Source organism: Pan paniscus, chromosome 4 (assembly GCF_029289425.2).
Source record: "Pan paniscus chromosome 4, NHGRI_mPanPan1-v2.0_pri, whole genome shotgun sequence".
Taxonomy (NCBI): domain Eukaryota; kingdom Metazoa; phylum Chordata; class Mammalia; order Primates; family Hominidae; genus Pan; species Pan paniscus.
Genome location: NC_073253.2, coordinates 9,547,373 through 9,570,183, shown reverse-complemented (window position 1 = coordinate 9,570,183; position 22,811 = coordinate 9,547,373). Strand labels below are relative to the sequence as shown.

The 22,811-nt window shown below is 38.9% G+C and overlaps 1 protein-coding gene across 4 annotated transcripts in view; it reads left to right on the top strand.

The window, feature by feature from the left end:
• Positions 1 to 22,811, top strand: part of SEMA5A (semaphorin 5A) — a 508,567-nt gene that overhangs the window by 210,475 nt on the left and 275,281 nt on the right. For all 4 annotated transcript variants that reach the window (XM_034959729.2, XM_034959730.2, XM_034959727.2 and 1 more), the window contains exon 5: positions 16,545 to 16,590. In XM_034959729.2, the coding sequence (XP_034815620.2) occupies positions 16,545 to 16,590 (46 nt within the window). The remainder of the gene's footprint in view (positions 1 to 16,544; positions 16,591 to 22,811) is intronic.

The following is a 22,811-nucleotide window of genomic DNA, read 5'->3' as shown; positions in this document are numbered from 1 at the left end:
GGATGGGTCGCTGAGTCAACCTAGCATGCTGTATGGCATGGTGGACATGAATACATAGGATTGCCAGACTTAGCAAATAAAAATCCATGATGCCCAGTTAAATTTGAATTCCAAATAACAACCTTTTATATTTTTATCATAAGTATGTTCCAAAGGTTTGGTGACCCCAGGAGCATGGGCTGTAGTTTTTTATTCTAGAGCAGTGTGTGGTACATTATAGACACTTGATAAATAAATAACAGAAAAAAAAGAGGCTGGCCCCTACCTAAGTGACTCTAAGCCAGTTTCAGAGCCTGATTTTATCACCTGTAAAGATGATGCAACAATTTCTACCCCTTTCAGCTGTTGTGAAGATGAAATAAAATAACCCATGAGAAGTTATTGTCACATTAACAGGCAAGCTGGTGAGCGCGCAGCCCTAGGGAAGCTCTGAGGGTCTTCATGGGTTTCACATACGTGTGCATATGCCTTTCAGGCAGACGCTACCTAAGAAAGAGAATAGGAATTTCACCTGGGAAATTTCATGGGATTAGGCTCAGAAAGTTTGAGAGGGCGTATAAGTAAGATATAAAACTTTAAAAATAACCCAGCCCTCAGATTCCTGTTTGGCAAAGCTCGATTTAGCGAGAGTAAGTTTAGATAACAGGTGTATATTTCAGAAATCAGTAATGGTTTGAAAATATGAGTTGTGAAAAAATAGAATAATAGTCGATTTCTTTTTCTCATAGCACTAGGCATTGTGGAACCATTTATTGGATGGTTTCACTTTATACTAGTGATACTGTATGTTCCTGAAATTGAATACAGTTAAAGATTCTTTGTACTCTTTGATAAAGGAAGTTCGTTAGGCTGCAAAAGAAAAGCCTCTCTTTCAGCCATTTGTGGTTATGGAGAATCGGAAGGTACTTGGATCTGAATTCAGGGAATTTCTGGAAGAAGTCATACATTTTCATTTCCAGGATGCACATGAACTTTCGTGTTATGTTAAATGCATCAACAGTCATATCTTGTTTTCCCCCAGTCTCTTTAAAAGTTAATAATATTTGTGTTTTCAATAATGAAACTTAGGTATCTTCATTTAGAAAATGTAGAATATACAGTAAAGCATAAAGAAAAAAACAATTTCAGAGATAATCACAGTGAAGCATTTCAGTTATTTCCTTGCATTATTTGATTTCTATTTGTTCCTACTCTTGGGATAATATTTGTTGAATGATTGCATACTTCTTTGTCACAAATCCTACTAAGATCAGTTTCTTGGTATAAAAAATTCAAAATGAAAGAATATATTATGACTGGTTTTTGTATAGAAGATTAGAAAAGGAATGGCAGTGATAACACTCCACACACTTGATACAAGTGTAAGTTTCACTGCAGATTGAATTGTTGCAACAGATGCAAGGGAGGGTGATTACATTTTTATTTCCCAAATGAATTAGTTCGTCTTTAGTGTTTCAGGTTCATTCTAAGGGTGGCAAGTGATTCCATCCCGAATTACTCTGATATGTATTCTGTGCTGAATCCAAGTATTATTCCAAATGCCAACTAACTTGGTTGACACATAAGGCAGTGTTTGAATGCTGTTGGGCATTTACAAATTGGCCATATTTTTATAATGCATAAAGACCTACAGTGCTAATGAAAAAGAGTTTATTATCAAAGCATCTGTAGCATGAGTCTTTGCCACTGAACTGTGGGGAAGATGTGGAGTCACTCTTTCTGGCTATTTAGGTGCTTTTCTTCAAAATGTGATTTTTCTAAATGAAAACATTTTTTAACATCTATCTCAGTTTCCAAAATGTGAATTTTCTTCAGGTTTTTAAATGTGTTTCTTGGTCTTTAAGTTATTTTCATCCAATTACTCAATTCTGATTCTCTTACTTTTCCCAAAAAGCTTGAGTGTAATATAAACATAAATCAAAGGGTACAGTCTTACAAACTATGGTATTTTAGTAAGAAAGTTCATCTGTAAGCTCTCAAACAAATACCTGTGAGTCCACATGGCCTAAACATCTGCCATGGGTAAGGTGGTGGGATTGAGGCCCACAGACCCAATACTTGGATCGGGTAATGATCATAATTCATAGCAGATATAATGATTTATGTCCTTGGAAATGTTTGATTTTAATTCTATACAAAATAACATCACAAAATGAGAACACTAAGTCACCAAGGGAACAAAAGGCACTAGAGATGCATGAGTCTTCTTGCACCCCTGGCCCAATGTACCAGCTCATAACTGCATACCTTGCACACCTGACCCAATGTGAGTAGCAGCCCATAGCTGCATGCCTCACATACCTGATGTAATGTGAGTACCAGCCCATAGCTGCACACATTGCACACCTGACCCAATGTGAGTAGCAGCCCACAACTGCACACGTTGCACACCTGACCCAATGTGAGTAGCAGCCCATAGCTGCATGCCTTGCACCTGACCCAATGTGAGCGCCAGCCCATAGCTGCATGCCTTGTACACCTGGCCCAATGTGAGTACCAGCCTATAGCTGCATGCCTCACACACCTGACCCAATGTGAGTACTAGCCTAAAGCTGCAAGCCTCACATACCTGACCTAATGTGAGTACCAACCCATAGCTGCATGCATTGCACATCTGACCCCATGTGAGTACCAGCCCACAACTGCACACGTTGCACACCTGACCCAATGTGAGTAGCAGCCCATAGTTGCACGCCTTGCACACCTGACCCAATGTACCAGCCCATAGCTGCATACCTCACACACCTGACGCAATGTGAGTACCAGCCCATAGCTGCATGCCTTGCACATCTGACATGATGTAAGCACCAGTCCATACTGCACACTTTGCACACCTGACCCAATGTGAGTACCAGTCTATAACTACACACCTTGTACTTCTGACCCGATGTGAGTACCAGCCCATAACTGCACGCCTTGCACACCTGACCCAATGTGAGTATCAGCCCATAGCTGCCTGAATACCTTGCACTAAACCCCTTGACTTACCATTACAGTATTTCTAGATATCAGAAGATATGTCTGTATAAATGTATGTACAACAAATAGTATGGATTTCTGATCCTTTTCGTTTATTATTTTGAACCATTTGTTTGGCTAATGGTTTGAATTTACAAAACTACAGATAAAAAAGGAAAGATTAACTTGCTGTTTTTATGCTCTGGCTGAATTTGCTGTAAGTATTCAAAACCCTTAAACGATAAACTTAGGTGCATTAAAATTTTAACAAGTTTATTTGAGCATTTAGAGATTTAGGAATCAAGCATCACCAGACTTCCAGCAGCTCTCCACTTGTGGGTGGGGGTGGCAAGGGAGGAAACTTTTATAATATTCTTCCCAGAAACAAGACAAAGAAAATGCCTCTAGTTGGTTAAAGTGGAAACTCCCTAGTTAGAGGTTAGTTGGTGGTTTCTAATTGGTTAAGTCTGAAGTTAGACTTTAGTTAGGGTTTTGTTTCTGATTGGTTAAGCTTAAGTTTCCTTTTACTATTTATATTGAGTTGAATTTTGGTTTGTTTACATAGGAACCCAAGACAGTGAAGCCTCCTCAATCTAATGGCCTCCCAATTATTTTAACATAGCATATATTCTTATGAGACACATAAAATAAATGGTAGGCTTCTATTTAATGAGTTTCTTCTTTACAAAATGACTTTATCACTGGTTCTAAACAAGGGGGATTAATTTTAAATTCACATAAAATTTATTTTAAACAACTGGCCAATATCATTATTTTTCGGTGATTATAATTCTTATTTTTACTTGAAAATTTTACCTTGGAATTACTCTTTTGGAGGCAATATATAATTAACAGGAAAACTGAAGATGTTTATCAGATCAGTGATTCTGCTTCCAGTAGCCACACTTATTCGTCTTTTCCAAAGGGTATATTTTAGTCAAGTTTACACAATTAAAGGGAATACATGCTGAGCGGTATGAAATCAGAGATTAGCAGTGAATGCAAAAAAGAGTAGAACCCCATTGTGGGAAGAGATCCCAGGTAATGCTGATTTTCATGTTGTGTTTACATTAATTATGACTTAAGACAAGCAGCTGGTGATGGAAAAGGAACGGTGCTTTTCACTGCAGTCTTTTTTATCCTCTTCCAATCAAATCTTTATGAACCTCCACTTTAGGGTTTAAAGGTTTCCCCTTCTCTGTCCCTTTCCTTCTCAGGGCTGGCCCCTATGCACAGGTATGTCCTTTATGATTCTCTGGGCTTATCTCTCTCTTTCTTCTACTTGTTCTCCCCTTTCTTCTAATTGGCTTATTTGATTAATTTACCCAATATATGTTAAAAAGTCTCCTTGTTGTCTGCTGGCTTTGTTACCTTTTGTCCAACATTTGCCAAACATTAGTGTTCTTAAGTATTAGCTAGGACATTTGTTCAAAATTAAGATGCCCCTCCCAGCTCTGCTGATTTAGCTGGCTCAGGGTGTGTGCTTTTAACAAACTGGTGGCCAACTGACATGCCTGGGAAAGATTTCTAACCATTCTGTTCCTTCTGCTATTGTAAAACAAAAACAAAAACAAAAACAAAAACAAAAAAACTAATCTGTATTTTTTTTTTTTTTTTTTTGAGACAGAGTCTCACTCTGTCGCCCAGGCTGGAGTGCAGTGGTGTGATCTCAGCTCACTGCAAGCTCCGCCTCCCGGGTTCACGCCATTCTTCTGCCTCAGCCTCCCGAGTAGCTGGGACTACAGGCGCCCGCTACCACGCCCAGCTAATTTTTTGTATTTTTAGTAGAGGTGGGGTTTCACCATGTTAGCCAGGATGGTCTCAATCTCCTGACCTGGTGATCCGCCCACCTCGGCCTCCCATCTGTATTTTTTTTTTCCCTGCTTGAGTTGGGAGAATATCAGCCTAGTACAACAGTTATCTATTTAGTTATAAACAAGTAAGTACATACAGTTGGTCCTCCCTGGGTTCTGCATCTGCAGATTTAACCACAAGCCTAAAATATTTGGAAAAATTAAAAACAAACAATACAACAATAAAAATGATACCAATAAAAACAATATGGCATAACGACTATTTACATTTATAATGTGCTAGATATAAGTAATCTAGAGATGGTTTAAAGTATATGGGAAGATGTGCATAGGTTATAGGCAAATACCAATCCATTTGATATCAGGGACTGGAGCATCCATGGATTTTGGCACTCGAGGTGGTCTTGGAGCCAATGCTCTGGGGATACCAAGGGACAGCCGTAAATAAATAAATAAATGTACAAAGGCTTCCTATTTCCCAGATCCCATGAGCAAACCAACAAAGGGCTGTGATAATAATTGAATAACTTATTTGCATGTACATGTGCTACAGACTGAGTATTGAGAGCTTTTCTCCTACCAGATCCACATGGGGTTCATCCAAATATATTAGTTCATGTAGTTCTTCTTTCAAGACTCTGTGTTACTCAAATATTTATTGAACCTACTTTATGCCAGGAAGCTTCTTAGGCATTAGAGAAACAAAGATGAAGCATCTTCTCTACCTGATGAGGACTTTCTAGTCCAGCGCAAGGGTTGGCAAGCTGGGGCCCCAGAGTTGCCTCCTGTTTTTGTAAATATGCTTTTATTGGCACACAGCCACACCCACTCATTCATACATCTTCTGTGGCTGCTTTTGAGCTAAAACTGCAGAGACGAGTAGTTGGCACATAGACCACAAAAGCAAACTATCTGCTCTCTGGCCCCAAAACAAAAAGTATGATGATCTTGGCCTAGTGGGTGAGACAGGGGCACAAGCAATTAGATTCTCCAAGGGAAGCCTGAGTAAAGGGTCCTGAAAACACCAAGAGTAAAGGGATATGATGGTGCATCGATCTGAAGGGCTGCATAGAGAAGGTGTTCCTCCAACGGGGCCTGAGAGATGCTTGAGGAATCTGGCAGGGAAGACAGAGAGTCACATGGGAAAAGTCAGAGATTCTGATGAGGCTGAAAAGTGCTTGGCTCCGTGGCACCTGTTGGTGACAGAGAGGGGGAAGTAATTATAGGTGAAGCTCTGAGCATTAGCTGGGGCCAGATTATAAAGAAGTTTAGACTTAGTCCTCTAGACCAGTGACTCCAACTGGGCCAGTCTTAGGTTCACCTGACAGGCCTTTCAAGAGTGTAGATGTCCAGGCCTGTCCTCAAGTCCTCTGAATTCCACTTTCTGGAAGTAATGCCAGAATCTTTTTTGTGAGAGAGAGCATCACTCTTGTTGCCCAGGCTGGAGTGCAGTGGTGCAATGGTATGATCTCGGCTCACTGCAACCTCTGATTCCTCGGTTCAAGCAATTCTCCTGCCTCAGCCTCCCGAGTAGCTGAGATTGCAGGCACCTACCACCATATCCGGCTAATTGTATTTTTAGTGGAGACAGGGTTTTACTATGTTGGCCAGGCTGGTCTCGAACTCCTGACCTCAAGTGATCCACCCACCTTGGCCTCTCAAAGTGCTAGGATTACAGGCATGAGCCACTTTGCCCGGCCAGAATCTGATTTAATCAAGCTCCCATTGCTCTGCTGGCTTGGTAAATTTGAGAACCTCTGCTAAAGGCATTGAGGAGCCCAGGAGATTTCTACATTTATATGTTCACATAATCATATTTGCATTAGGAAGATACGTCCACCATATTGTGTGCAGGATGCACTAAGCACTAGAACTTGCAGAATTTGGAGCAAGGCATGGCAGTTGGGGGTTGTGGGTCAGGTGAGAGTAGAGGGTGCTTAGACTTAGGCAGTGATGATGGCAATGGAGATGAGAAGCCAGATTTGAGACATGTTTCAGTTCTGAGTTTGACAGCAATTGATGGCCAACAGAATGGGTTGGCTGGTGGGAAGCATCAAACCATTCAGTGAGTTTTGGGAGTGTGACTGGGATAGAGCATATGGGAGGATGAGCTGTAATTCTTTGATTATTAGAAGATACATGAGAAAAAAGATCTCAGATTTGTATGAATACTGAAGATAACCTAGAAAATTAATTATATATGGAGATAATTTAAAGCATGAATAGTCCTAGGAAATCACAGGTTAAAGGAACCATAGAAATATTCAGTTGGCATTTTTTTTCAAATGAAAAATTATCTCTGTTAACTGAAAAACAGAAAGGAACAAATCAGATACCCAGAGGACCCACAAAGGCAAAAGTCGCGAGTTAAATTTAGAGCAATAAATCATCATCTGTAATCCTCACAGCACTTAGAGATTTGCAAGTAATAATTAAAGCATAATAAAATGTAAACTATTAGTGTAATTATTAACAATATTGATTAATAACTTTTACCCTAAATATATTTGTGGGAAAATATTTTCCTGATTTTATATCTCTGAGATTTGCTGGCAGCATTGTTTAGTTACTGCATGCCATTAAAATGTATCTTTGTTATTTCATTCTACTTGCTAAATAATAAGAGGCTATCCATCTATTTTTGCATCTTTTAATCTTGGTATTTAAATATATAAGAATGCTATTAAAATGGTTTGATCTCGGTTTTAGTGTGTTCTTTGAAATTTATTTCTAATAACCAAGACTTTTAAGGAGCTCAAAATGCTCTTTCTGGGATAGGGAATGAAAGAAGTTAATATGATTCTGGGAGAATGGGTACCAGACACACGTAACAGTATTAACAGCAACAAAAATTAAATTACAGTTATCTTGAAATTTGCATAGCCCGAAGAATACATATTTACTATTTTTGAGGAGGGTAGAGAAAATTCTGACTGAGGAGATAGCTAATCACATGACCATATTATAAATTTGTCACCATATTTTAAAATATTTTAGAAAAAAACTCACAAAAGAATTAAAAACTGTGATTTAAATGTGATCTAACTATTTAAATATAATGTTATACTATTTGGAAAGGCTTTGTAATTTTGAAATTTAATTATCTTCTGAGAAACCCATGAAAAAAATACATGAAGCAGACATTTTTTAGGACAGTTATAACCACAAAATAAAAAGGCTCCTAGAATTTGCTTAGAGTCAACCAGCATAATGAAAAGTCTTGGAAATCACAATTATAGACATGTTGGTGAATTGGTGAATTATATGAGTTGGTTACATGATTAAATCATTATATTCTTTAAATTTACTGATATGATCACGATATTAAATATTTACACTTAGATAATCAAACTAATTTTACAACACTTTATGTTTTAAAGGATATAGTTACTATTTTTCCTTATTTTATTTATTTATTGAGACTCGCTCTGTAGCCCAGGCTGGAGTGCAGTGGCAGGATCTCTGCTCAGTGCAACCTCCACCTTGCACATTCAGGGATTCTCGTGCCTCAGCCTCCCAAGTAGATAGGATTACAGTTGTGCACCACTACGCCCAGCTAATTTTTTTGTATATTTAGTAGGGGTAGGTTCCCGCCATGATGGCCAGGCTAGTCTCAAACTACTGACCTCAAGTGATCTATCTGCTTCGGCCTCCCTCATGCCTGTAATCCCAGCACTTTGGGAGGCCCAGGCAGGGGGATCACCTGAGGTCAGGAGTTCAAGACCAGCCTGGCCAACAGAGCGAAACCCCATCTCTACTAAAAACACACAAAAAATTAGCTGGACATGGTGGCGCGCGCCTGTAATCTCAGCTACCCTGGATGCTGAGGCACCAGAATTGCTGAATGCCTGCGATGGAGGTTGCAGTGAGCCGAGATCCTGCCACTGCACATCCAGCCTGGGCAACAGAGCGAGACTCCATCTCAAACATAACTTGTTATCTTCAAACGTCTACCAGTGCAATTGAAAATGCGCGTATCATGTAGGATGTCACTATACTTGAAAAGTTCTGTGCCAGTTAGATGTTGACAGCAGTGAGGATGGAGGGAAACTTGCAGTGAGGAAAGTATTGTGCGCAGGAAGCTGGTGCAGGGACAGGAGAGACTGGTCAGCTCTCAGCCTTCCCCAACTGGCTCATGGGCAGTGTCTGTTTTGTCTTTGGATTGTTTCCTGATCAGCCTTGGTCTAAACTTTTATTAATCAGCAACAAACGTTTCTGTCAACATTGTTAAAATGTCTTTATACATTTAATCGGCTTCTGCCTTCATTTGCTCTAGTACAAAATACAAATCTACCTTCCTTAATTCTTCTTTTCTCAGTTGTAAGCAAACCTCTAACTCATACGTTCAATAGGAACTTGTAATTTTTTCTTTGATTTTATAGTCATATTCATCAGAGGCCAATTGAGTTATTCTAAGAGAATGTCATTTTAAAACACCTGTGTCTTTCATAATTTATGGAGGTCAAAGTTAAGTTTTATAGTGTCTCTAGATGAAATGAGTCATTTAGTTAATATGCTCATGATGGCTCAACCTTTTCTTTAATGCCGGCTGCATTTTACTACTTTACATGAAGATACAAATGAACTTCATCTATTAAGGTCCCCACTGCTCCCTCCAAGAATATATTGTTGTGCTTAGTGATTTGTTTCTAATAGGCCACTGGGGGAAGTGATGGGACCCAGGAATGAGTTATTCAATCCTAGAGTCAGTAAGCAAGAAACTTTGGTGAAGACGTAGAAAACGCACTCAGGTGTCTAGTGGGGAAACGAAGAATGGGCTTCAATATTGTGATTTTGCATCTGCCAAACTTAATAGCTTTGTGATTTGAATTATTCAGCCCATTGGATCTGTGTACTCCTCATATATTATTACTCCTAAAAGGAATCTGGTTTATTGCACGTGAATGTGCAATGTCAAATTTTATTCCATGGCATTTGAGAAAAAAAAAAAAGTAGACCCATACCAAAGGCAGAAAAAACTCATGTTTTTATTTGCTATAGCCATAAAACTGAACTGTTACACTTTGGCAAACTCTTGCTTTTCACTTTGGTAATGACAGGAGAAAAATAGAAGTATAGAATCATTCCTCCAAGCTATACAACTAATGCATTCAAAGAATCTAATCTCTTAACCTCTTGCACCACTGCCTTTTTCCCTGAAGAATGGCAATATTCCTTATTACTACCTTACATCTAGGGGTGTTATGAAGATTAATGAGATCACTTAAATGCTTTGGGTTGCTCAAAGCATTGCCCTGTTAGGGAGACTGACCCTACTTGCAACATTTGGTTAGCATTTCCAGTTGGCCAGGGGCCAGAAGCATTATTCCTTCATGTTGGAAAGGCTGGTGGCCTTTCTCATGAACCTCACGCATATTGTTTTCCCTCCTCTGTGCTCACACAATTGCAAGATAAAGTGGTTGCCTCTTCTGTAATACCTTGGAGGACAGCCACTTGCAGGGTTCTGTAGATCTTACTTTAGTTTGTGAGTGGCCCAACACCTGGGAATATCAATTTTTTTATCCCCTTTAGAAGGTTTTCTCTCTTTTTGTAACCTTTAACTTTGTAGGTCATTGACCTAAACTGTGATGGATCAAGCTGTCTTGAGAGATTTCAAGTCCCTCATGTTGCCAGCTGGCTTGGAATTTTTCCTACAGCAAAAATGCATTTGGAGTTGTATGTGGGGCCAAATAGTTCAAGGAAAGAGATTTGAGAATAGCAAAAACCACACTGTGTTTTATCAGATTCTTAGGTTCTTGGGATGTGATTAGGGAATTCCACAAATGTTTTACTTATGGTTCACCTTTTAAAATATTGTTTAGGCCAGGCACGGTGGCTCACGCCTGTAATCCCAGCACTTTGGGAGCCGACACGGGTGGATCATGAGGTCAGGAGATAGAGACCATCCTGGCTAACACGGTGAAACCCCGTCTTTACTAAAAATACAAAAAATCAGCCAGGCGTGGTGGCGGGCGCCTGTAGTCCCAGCTACTTGGGAGGCTGAGTCAGGAGAATGGCGTGAACCCAGGAGGCAGAGCTTGCAGTGAGCCAAGATAGCACCACTGCGCTCTGGCCTGGGCGGAAGAGCGAGACTCCATCTCAAAAAAAAATAAAATAAAATATTGTTTAAAATAGCTGAAAATTGTAATAAGGTGGATACTAAACTGTTTGTGTAGTGAGGCATTTGACTACTTGGGTTTTCCATGGACCATAGTCATTTATTAAACTAATATTTAGGCCAGGCGTGGTGGCTCACACCTGTTATCCCAGCACTTTGGGAGGATCACTTGAGGTCAGGAGTTCAAGACCAGCCTGGCTAACATGGTGAAACCCTGTCTCTACCAGAAATATAAAAATTAGTTGGGCGTGGTGGCATGTCGGTGTAATCCTGGCTACTGGGGAGGCTGAGGCAGGAGAATTGCATGAACCCAGGAAGTGGAGGTTGCAGTGAGTCGAGATCATGCCATTGCACTCCAGCCTGGGCGAAGAAGCAAGACTCCATCTTAGAAAAAAAAAAAAAAAAAAAAAGGAAAAAAAAAATTTAAAAGCACCTACCAACTCTGTGCCTTAAAAATCAAACAAATAAAAAATCAACAAAAATATAACCAATCAACTGGCATGAATATACACATTAAATAGATGTTGATCTGTGTAAGATGATAAATAGTTCTGATAAGTGGAGTTTTAATTTTTTTAAGAAAGCTTCATCAACTGATTTTATTATTAACAAATACATAAGTACTTATTACATCAATTTATACTATTAAAGAATTATTATATCTATTTTATATGTTGAGATTTCTTTTAAGATTATTTTGAAATAAGTTTCTCAGTTGTGAAAAATAACACATGAAAAACACTTCTCAGGAAATGATTTAAATTTGCCATAATAAAAATACGTTTGTTAAATGGCCATTTATTCGTAGAACTTAGTTAGGCAATGTGTATATCTAAACATGGTCACAGTCTTTTGGGAATTTGTATTATTTAAATACATTGAGATAATTGTATAGTTTATCTCTTTCATTTCATAAGTTAAGAAATAGGGATATTCTTAGAATTAGGTATGGGCAGGGAGTTGTTCAGGCAAAATAAAAAGAGAGAAAAGAGGTGCCATTTAAACAGCCAGACCCGTAGCCTCAAACTGTTCTCCTCAAGGGGAGACATACATCACAGCCAGATCACAGTCCCAGAGGTGAAAATTGATGGCCTAGGATCAAAAGTTTGTTATTAGCAGAACTAAGACTTTAATTTTCTTAAAATGATTTGTAAATGTTGCTGTAAATGACCAGTGAAGATATGAAATAGTAGTAGCATAAGAGCTGTTACTGTGTTTGTTTCTGTGTGTGTGCATGTTTGGTGCAGGTGAAATTAGGAAGGGGACATTGAATAACTAATAGGTGGGGACTTGAGGCATAATGGGACAAGGGACACCAAGACAGGGGGGGCTTGTTTCTAATCCCAGGACTTTCTCTGAAACCTTACAGTATTGGACAAATCTCACTGCAGCTGTTAATTTATAGAAGTTTTCTCATCTGTAAATTGAAGGGTATATACTCTTTAGTGACTCTTAGTTCTTGATTTCTTAGACTCTATATTATTAGATTAAAAATATGGAATGGGGTAAAATAATCACCAATTTTTATCTTGCAACCCAGAAAATACTACAAAAAGAAAAGTTCAAATCCTCTGGTGCTTTCCTTCCTGGGGTATTGGATGTGGTGATGGTGATGGTGCTGGTGCTGGTGATGGTATTTCATAGTAACTGTGCTATTTTTCCTAGTAAGCATGCCCCTCCCTCCTCTTTGCCCCTTCCTTTCACCTATTGAATACCTCTGCCATATTGATTTGTTATTACTGATGAGATGATTGGAAGGGCACCATAGCTCTCACGTATTTGGAAGGAGAAGAGGTAGATGGTTTAACTCCACTAGCAATGTTTCTGGAGAGGAGGGGTACCTTTACAGCCCATTGGAACTTGAGAAGCAGAAAAATAATGATCAGAAGAGTTATATTTGCTTAAGGAGGTGTGGACCGAGAAAGTGGCGTATTTTTTATTATAAGCCATTATCTTCTCCTATGGAAAACACCTGAAAACTGGAAGCAGGTGTTGTGGACGGTGATCTCTGTGTCTCCTCCACTCCCCTCTCCAAGTAGACAGAGAGCTCTTTGCTTGATCTGCACAGAGCTCTACAGAGCACTGCAGACTCTGCTATCGTCTTTTCTCAAAGGCCCTGACGCACTTCCAGCTCTTCCTTTGTGTATGAGAGCTTCTTTTCAAGAAAGTTTCTGGAGACAGATACCATAGTGTGAACATACATGTGCACGTGTATGTGTGTGAGTAAGCAAGAAAGAATGAACCATGAGATATCACCAAAGCTCTTAGGTAATTCATTTACTAAATGAATGAGTTTCTTTTATTGGAAATATTTACTGAAGAAGTCCTTCTTAAAATTGCCAGTGGGTTGAAAAGGAGTAGGGTGACTGGATTCCAGGACCAATGACAAAATTAACATAGAAGTTGGCACCATTAATTGATGCTTACAATGGGTCAGACTTCATTCCAAGTGTTTTTCTTAGATTTAAACCTCACAACAACCCTAGGGAATGGGTTTGATTATTAGCTCCATTTTACAGATGAAAAGACTAAGGCATAGAAAGAAATGCTTTCTTCCTGAGATTGTATAGAGGCAGAACTCTAGTTTTTGCATGAATATTCTTAATTGCTAGGTAATGCTGACTCCCATAGCAGAGGGGCAGCCTCCTGAAACCAGAAAGACAGTGGGAAATATGTGAGGGTGGGGAGCTGAGCTGCTCATAGAGGCAACGGGTGTACAATGGCTAGTAATTTCCCTGGTGCCGCTATGTACTAGTTTGTTCTCACACTACTATAAAGAAATAGCTGAGACTGGGTAATTTATAAAGGAAATGAGTTTAATTGATTCACAGTTATACATGGCTGGGAGGGCTCAGAAAACTTGTAATCATGGTGGAAGGTGAAGGGGAAGCAAGCTTGGGCCTTCTCACATGGTGGCAGGAGAGAGAAATGCAAGCAGGGGAAATGCCAGATGCTTATAAAACCATCAGATCTCATGAGACTCACTCAGTATCATGAGAACAACATGAAGTAACCCGCCCCCATGATCCAATCACCTCCTACTAGGCCCCTCCCTGGACACATGGGGATTATGGGGATTAAAATTCAAGATGAGATTTGGGTGGGGACACAGCCAAACTATATCACACTGGTAAGCCCCACTTCTGAAAGACTTGTCTGTGTGTGTGTGTAGATTTCTTGCTTCCCTTAGAGGAGGTGTGCTGGTTTCAAGGTCACACTGGGTGAAAGCTTGGCTAATGTTGAAATGCGAGTCACCCTCCAGTGCCACCTACCTTGGCTGCTTCAACATAGTCTTCTGTATGTGCACCAAGTTCACATTTGTTCCTCTGAAAAGGACTTTTTGTTGTTGTTGAGACAGGATCTCTCTCTGTCACCCAGGCTGGAGTGCAGTGACAGGATCGTGGCTCACTGGAGCCTTGACCTCCCAGGCTCAATGGATCCTCCCACTTCAGCCTCCTGAGTAGCTGGGACTCCAAGCATGCACCATGCCACCTGACTAATTTTTGTATTTTTTCTTTTTTTGTAGAGATAGTGTCTCCCTATGTTGCCTAGGCCTGTCTAGAACTCCAGGACTCAAGTGATTGGCCCACCTTGGCCTCCCACAGTGCTGGGATTACGGGGCAATGTGCCTGGCCTGCAGATGACATTTCTGTTGGAGTCCTAGACTTCTCATGGCACTGACTAAATCAAAAGACTTTCCTGTAATATTCCCTCCCCTCAGAGGTATCCTTAACCTGGTTCTACATAGAGGGCTGTAGCATTATAATAAAGGACAGGGGAATGTTTCCTGAAATGGCTTTGTGATGGAGGTGGCATGTGCCAAGCAGTGCTTCTGGGAGCTTCTCTTGGGGTATATCAGAGGTGAGATTTGAAAGGTGGAAAGAGTGTGGTAAGGAGACTATTGCTGTGGTTTGGGTGAGGCTGTTTTCACTCGGTTTAGAGAGGTGGTACCCCCATGTGAGGAGGCAAATTGTGTGAAACCTGAATGCCCAGGAGGCAATGCCTGGACTCATGAGACTACCTGAATGTGAGCCTAGTCCTCTTTCATCCTTCAGCTGTGTGTGTACATGTGCTTCTGAGTGCCAGCTTCCATGGGGGCTTTGTCCTCCCTAACTCTGTCCATAACCCATAGGGATGTTTCTTGGTCATCTCAAGGCTATGCCCTTGGGCCTCTTTGGCTGTCACTTGTCACTTCTACTGGGACATATGTCCAGCTTATATACCTACCTCCCCCCCGCCCACGATAGTGAAAATAGTCAACATTTATGTCTTATAGGTGTTGTAAAACCAATAAGAAGTGACCTTGGACCAGCCCATTATAACAGCATCCTTGGCTTCTTGGAGATCCCACCTCGTGCTCATTTGCATCTTAGAGTTTGCTTACCATTATGTGCCAGCATCTTCTTGACATTATTATTTGCACTTAGCCTGGCTTTCTCCTCCCTTCCTCTTTGGGGTGCTGCTGGTGCACATCCCCGCCCCATCTTCCCATTTACATGATGCCAGGATTTCAGTTAGAGGCTGAAGCAAAGAATACTGAGGTAGGTTAATGAGTTGTTTCTAAAACCTACAACACTAGAGTCCAAAGCCCAGTGTAACTAATCTATCTTTTTTCCGTGTCCTCTACTGATCTCCACTGCATGTTTCACTATTCTTCCCCTTCTTTGTTGAAATTGATATTTTACTTTTCTCTAATTTCCTATTTTATACTTGGGCAGTGAAACTTGACTCTTTGAAGCCCTTGATGTCATCAGTTTCCTTTGGGCAGACCACCAAGTTCATGTTTCTTTTCTTTTCTTTTTAAACCAAATCCTATATAATGCAAGTTATATTTATGTATTTATTATTTATTTATTTATTTTTGAGACAGGGTCTCGCCCTGTCACCCTGGCTGAACTGCAGTGGTGTGATCACAGCTTACTGCAACTTCCACCTCCCAGGACCAAAGCATCCTCCTGCCTCAGCCTCCTGAGTAGCTGGGACTATAGGCATAAGCCAATATGCCTGGATAACTTTTGTATTTTTTGTAGAGACAGATTTTGCCATGGTTCCCAGGAGCCTGGCAACCTCCGCCTCTCAGGATCAAAATATCCTCCTGCCTCAGCCTCCCAAAGTGCTGGGATTACAGGTGTGAACCACCATGCCGGGCCCAAGTTCATATTTCTAAACTTTTATTACGTACTGAATCCATCTTACAAGGTAGAGTACTGTGAACCTCAGAGCATTGCTTGAATTCAAAATCTGAATTATAAAACATGGTGAATTTAGGTGATAATTATAAAGGAAGACCTATGAGGAATAGTTGTACATCATCTTAAGTAAAACAGTTTCAGAATGGAATGCCCATGTCCTTTTATTTATTCCATATAGATCAAGAGAGCCAGTTAGTGACTTACACTTACCAAAAGTATATACAAACACACCCCACTTATTCGTTAGCTTTCTCACCAATCTCTAATGTGTATTTGTTGACCTCTTGAATTCCTCTTTGTACTCTAAGATCCAAGGAAAGTAGTGCTAAACATATTCTTAGAAAGAAGATGCTTTTGAAGTCAAAATTATTATTTTATTTTCTTTGTTCTTGAAATTTTTATAAACTCTTAACTTTTTGTGATCTATTAAAAATAAAACTGCTCTGTTTTTGTATTTTGTAGAAACTACCTCTTCAGGTTACAGCTTGAGGATCTGTCTCTTATCCAGGTAGGTGCAATTTATTTTTCTGAAGCTTTCATTTTCCATCCCAATTAACTCACTGTTTGAGGGGATGAAGACAGATGCATGTAAAGGTGTTAATCCAGCCTGAGCAGGGGCCTATTTCCTCGGCAGGTCAGGCCACAGGACTAAGGCTGCCCTACTTGTTATGGGTCATCACCTCCCTTAATTCCCAATTAGCCTTTTCCTCCTGTCAGGTGGCCCTGTTTGTTCCGTGGATGTGATCCTGATTTATCCTTCCTTAGATGAGAGACCATTCAAGGAACATTGCTTCAAAGCCTGGACACATTCCTTTCCCCACAGTTACAGCAATCATCGATTATTTAGTTTGATGCATTCGGGCATCAATTTCTTGTAAAACAGCTTTGTTTCCTCTTTATAATTTATATGAACATAAATATGAATACTTGGGTTAAAAGCTATCTATAACAAAGAATAAAGGGAAATAGATCAAAATGAAATTTAAGTACTTCTGTTGTTGCGGTTTGAACAATGGACCTGAGATCTTGTACTTAAATGAAGTATTTATTTTAGTAGCAGATCTGAGTCACAAAAGCCCACTTTTCCCTCTAGTCTTTAAAAAGTGTCTCCTAGAAAATAAGAGAATTAAGACACAAATATCTTCTTCACCAAGATTCTGGAACTCCCTACGGACTATGCCAGAATCTTTGGGCTGTGTAGAGTTTGGAAAAAGTTCTTCAACCAATTTTCGTCTCACTCTCATGTGCTAGAGCTCTAAGAGGTGATTGGAGAGGATTTTATATTATTTTATTCTCTCTTTAATGCTGCTGCTTGTGAACATTTAGGGAACTTCAGAGCTAGGTTTTAATATTAAATCTATCTTTTACTTAGCAGGGTGTTAAAATCAGCCAATCCCCTGATCAAAGCTAATATTGATAAAAAGCAAGGGCTTTGAAGACACATCAACCTGATTTGTGATCTAGTTCCATGACTTCTAGGAATTATTGGTTCCTCATCTGTGAAATGGTCACAAATCACTCCAACTCCATATTAGCATGGTGAAAAATAAGTAAGACGTGCAAAAGAGATAAAACATTGCAATTTATCAAGAATTTTCTATTGTTTTTGATTTTTTAAAGTGATAATAATAAATAATAAATCTCCATTGTAATAGTTTTATCACAACTGACAATAAATTGTCTTTCCACTGCAATTTAGTATATGACTGGAGTCTTTCATTGAGCCAATTGAGTGGTAAAATTATGAATTTATTATTAAGGAATCAGAATGATCAGCAATTTGAAGACATTACCTTCAGTGAAATAAGCCAGGCACAGAAAGACAAAACTGCAGGATCTCACTTATGTGTGAAATCTAAAAAGACAAACTCTTAGGAGCAGAGAGTGGACTGGTGGTTTCCAGGGGCCCAGAAGGTCAGGGAAGGTGTTAGGGAGATGATGGCCACAGAACAAGAAATTCCAGTTAGACAAAGGAATAAGTTAAAGAGATCCATTGTATGACATGGCGACTATAACTACTAACAATGTACTATATGCTTGAAAATTGCTAACAGAGTAGATTTCAAGTGTTCTCAACACCAAAATAAATAAATAAATAAATAAAGTATGTGAGATACCTGCATATTAATTAGCTTGATTTAGCCATTCCACAACGTATACGTATATCAAAGTGACATGTTGTACACTATCAATATATATAATTTTTATTTGCTAATTAAAAAAAGAATGATCAACAATTCAATCAAAATGCCACTTTAAAGATTGTTTTAGATAACCTTTTCTAAAATATGTATCGTTTAGTAGATACAAACTATATATTATACTCGTTTTGATTCTCATGGTATACTCTCTGGCATATCACTTGTGTTAAAAAGCGAGGTTTTGTAGGTCTGTGTGTGCACAAACGTATATTTACATATACGCATTCATTTGTTTTTAAATTTGCTAGCTCCCTCAGCTGAGAGGGTTTAGAAGTATTCTTAGCAGCAGTGAACACACTTGATACATGTTACTTTGTTTCTAAACTTAATTCTCCATGAAAACAAACGAAGGATTTTTTTGAGAAGTGACTTAATCTAGGATTGGGCAAGGAGAACTCAGATAAGACTGGAAGAGCTTGTTGTTTCAGAAATTAAGGAAAATATTTAAAGAATGATGAGGGTGTGTCATAAGAAACTAGGAGACAGCTTGAAGTGGGCTCGCTGAAGAAATCTGGGGCAATTTGATTGTCAAAATAGATAATGCCAGAGGTAGATTATAACACATTGAATAACATAAGAATCCATGAGTAGATGCTAACATAAAACATAAATAAATGAGTAAACAAATGCCAACTAATGAATATTGAAGGAATAATTTGATTAGGAGATTATGATTTGGCAACCATTATACTAAAAATCAATTTAGGCAAAAGTGATCAATAGATGCTAATTTATGGGTCAGAGTTTGATGACAGCCAGGATATTTATTCATAGTAGTCTTAAAGTACTTACCTATATGATACTTATTAATTACAACAGGAAAACTTATAACTTGATAGTAAAGAAATCTGGCAAATAGCCCATGACCAAATAGTCAAAGGTCAAGGGGAACTTCACCAGCAATGGGACAGAGTTCAATGATTTGATGCACAGAGGACACAGCAAGATGTCCTTGATATTTCAGCCAAAAATTATAACCAAAATTATAACTAATAACCTTATCATGAGGAACCATCAGATACAGTGAGGGACACCCTACAAAAAACTGGCCTCTACCCTTCAGATATCACAAAGTCATGAAAGATATGAAAAAAGAAGAAATAATAAAGAGCTCTTCCATCATAAAGCTCAACAAATAGATGTGGGGATCAAATGCAATACTTGACCCAAATTGAATCTTGCAGCAGATATATTTTTTTCTTACTATAAAGGACATTATTTGGACAACTGGAAAAATTCAAATGTCTGGATAAGATAGTAGAAATGTATTAATATTAATTTGTTGATTTTGATAACTGTAATATAGGAGAATGTCATTGTTTTTTGGAAAAGCATGCTAAAAGATATAGGGGTAATGGATATCATTTCTGTAACTTATATCAAAATAGCTTTTAAAATTGTTGTACACATACATACATAGAAGCTATACACATGTGCAGAGGCAAATATAATAAAGCAAATATGATACAGTGTTAACAGGGGAATCTAGGTGAAGGGCTTATGAGAGTCTATTGTGATATTTTTGCAAATTTTACTGACATGATGTCCAAATAAATAGATGCAAAAAAGTGAGGAGATGTATTTCCATTAACTCATGTGTATATATTTTTGTGAGGTCAAGGAAACTGATTGTACTTTTCTCATCATTGCCTCCTTGGTCTTGGCTGCCTTCGGTGGAAATCAGGTTGCAATTATTGATGGGATTGATGAGCTATTACTGAAGTATAGGATGCCCATCAGTACCACCACCTGGTGAGAGCTTAGTCTACTGACATAGCACCAAGCAAGAAGACGTGACTTTTTGAACTGTGGTTTTAAAAATGCGGCTCTAATGATAGAGGTCAGACTGCTGTACCATTGGTGCAAAGCAGGGCAATTCTGCTTTTTCATATTCTGTGGCTGTGTACGGAGTTCTGTAGCCTACTGTTTACTTAGTCTGGAGAGAGAAGGCTGGCAATTCTTCATGACATACTTTTTTTTTTTTATATCACGTGTCTCCAGCAAAGAGGCCTTGTTGGTTTCTATGAATATTTTATTTTAATTTACATGACAGTTCCCAAGTATAACAGAAAGGAATAAGCACACTGGTAGACAAAGGGTCTTATAACAGTGCCGTCTGATAGAAGCACCATGTGAGCCAAATAGGTAATTTAAGATGATCTGCTAGGCACACTGAAAAAAGTACAAAGAAGCAAGGGAAATGACTACTAACAGTATATTTTACTACCTCAATATATCCAAAATATTTTAATTTCAGCATAGAATCATTATAAGAAATTAATGATCTGTTGCACTTTTTTTTTTTTTTTCTGGAACTCAGTCTTCAAACTCCAGTGTGTGCTTTATATTTCCATCACATTTGGATTTGGACCAGCTAGAGTTGAAGTGTTCTGGATGGCTGGTGCGCCCCATTGGAAAACACAGTTTTAGATAATAAGTGACAGAACATTTGACTTGTGTGCCTTCAATTATTACACAGAAAGATGGTTTTCTACCACAAATCATGGGGGTTGATTTGTATATCTCAGGTTAATATTTTTCTCCTTTTCTTGCTCCAAAGTTAAAAATTATTGTTTAAATGTAGAAAAATGATGAAACAGAACAAGGAGGACAACCAATTTCAAGAAAACTGGAGACAATGAGAAATGAATGTAGTTCACCAGTAACCTTTATTTAACACTAGACAAGGCGTCCTTGGGTCCTGCCCCTGTGCAGGACAGAGGTTCACCTCCAGGTGGCAGTTTGCATTACCTGTGACTCTCCTGATCACCTGAGGGCAGTTTCTACCTTGTCTGGTCATGTCATGCTGCATATTGTTTTCCAAACTGTAGGCTATTTTCCAACTTGAAGCATTTGCTCTTGCTGTCCTGTCTCAATCACCTTCACTCTATTTATCTTCTTCCTGGAGAAAAAGACTGCCCATCCTCAAGTTTCACTGGAGACAACACCTCTTGGTAACCCATTCTGTGCCTGCTTGGCTGGTGACCCTCTGAGGCATTTCACAGCCTCATAGCCTTTATTTCTGACTAGTACTTATTGCTTCATGTTGAAATTCATTCTCTGTGTTGTAAGAAGTGTTTTCTTTCTTTTTATATGTTCAGAATTAGATGAGATTATTAGATTAGGTTACCTGGAAGGTGGTAGAGTCAAAACAGATAGCTTACAAGTTTCTTTCCCTTGGTATTTAATATGCTTACTCTTCCCTAACCTTTTTAAACATAACTTCAATGGAGTGGGAGGTAAACATCATATTTTTGTCCCTAAATTCAAGAAAAGAAAAGTAACGTTAACCCAGAAGCTAGAGTTATAAGAAATGCTTTCGGAAGAGACATCCTAAAACAAACGTGTGCATACTGTCACCCCAGGGGACAATTCGTGGATGAGACAGGCAATTCCTGACTGATATATTCATTCCTTACATACTAACCACTTGTCTTCTCAATACTGTTTTACAGTTTTCCTCTCTCCCAAATTTTTTCTCCTGCTTTGACATTGGTTTAGCAACAATGATGAGAAAGCGGATGTTGAATAATGATTCTTCTTTTTTTCCTACTTAGTGACGTTCATAGAATTCTGGAGACCCCACTGCATTGTCCTTTGTCAACTGCCCTGAAATCCAGGGTGGTATTTTCCATCCAGCAGCCAGCCCAGTTCCTGGCTACAGTAGGAGCACGGGGACACCACCTTAGTGCACCCTCTCCACTCCCCTCCCACCATTCCGTGACCTTATGATATCTATCAAAGCACTGTCACACATGGCGGCTCAGCTCTGTAGAACCATACTGAAATTCAGTGATGAGAAAAATAGGCTTTTGTGGGGTGGCTTCCAAAGGAGAAAACTCACTTCCAAGACAGGTTGCCTGATAAATCTGGTGCAAGGAATATTTTGGACATGGAGTCAACAGTACTTCAAATTGGAAGTCTCTTCCCTTTTGCCAAAAAAAATCTTGTCTTTTTGACAAACTAGAAACATCACTGGTGGAATTGCTAAAGCCGTGAAGATTTGAGCAGGAATTGGGAAACAAGTACTCTGTTACCCTGAGTGAATGTTATCTGTATGAGGTAAATCTCTTGGCATGATCATATGAATATTCACATATAAATGTACCATGAAGTAAAATGGCTATATTTGGAATATTTCTTATGATTTTCAGACAGGTATGCCTTAACATATTAAGAGAAGATGTCTCTTAACATTTAAAGACCAAGAGTTGCTTTTAATTTAAGAAAATAAAACCTGTTTATCATCAATGACTAGAGAATCAAATATTAACTTATTTTCACTTATAAGGCACCTTTTTCCTCAGAGACTGTGATAATTTTTTTTTTTTTTTTGCAACTCACTGCATGCTGAAGTTTAGCCATTCCCTATTGAAAACCAGTCATTTTCAGGCATAGTGATGGTTGGCCATAATTTGTTTCTTTTACCTCATGTCATAATAGCAGATTCAAATCTTCAGTATAAGTTTTCTTCTTGCCTTAATCATGGAGATTATTTTATAAGAACAAAGCTTTTTGAAAAATATAA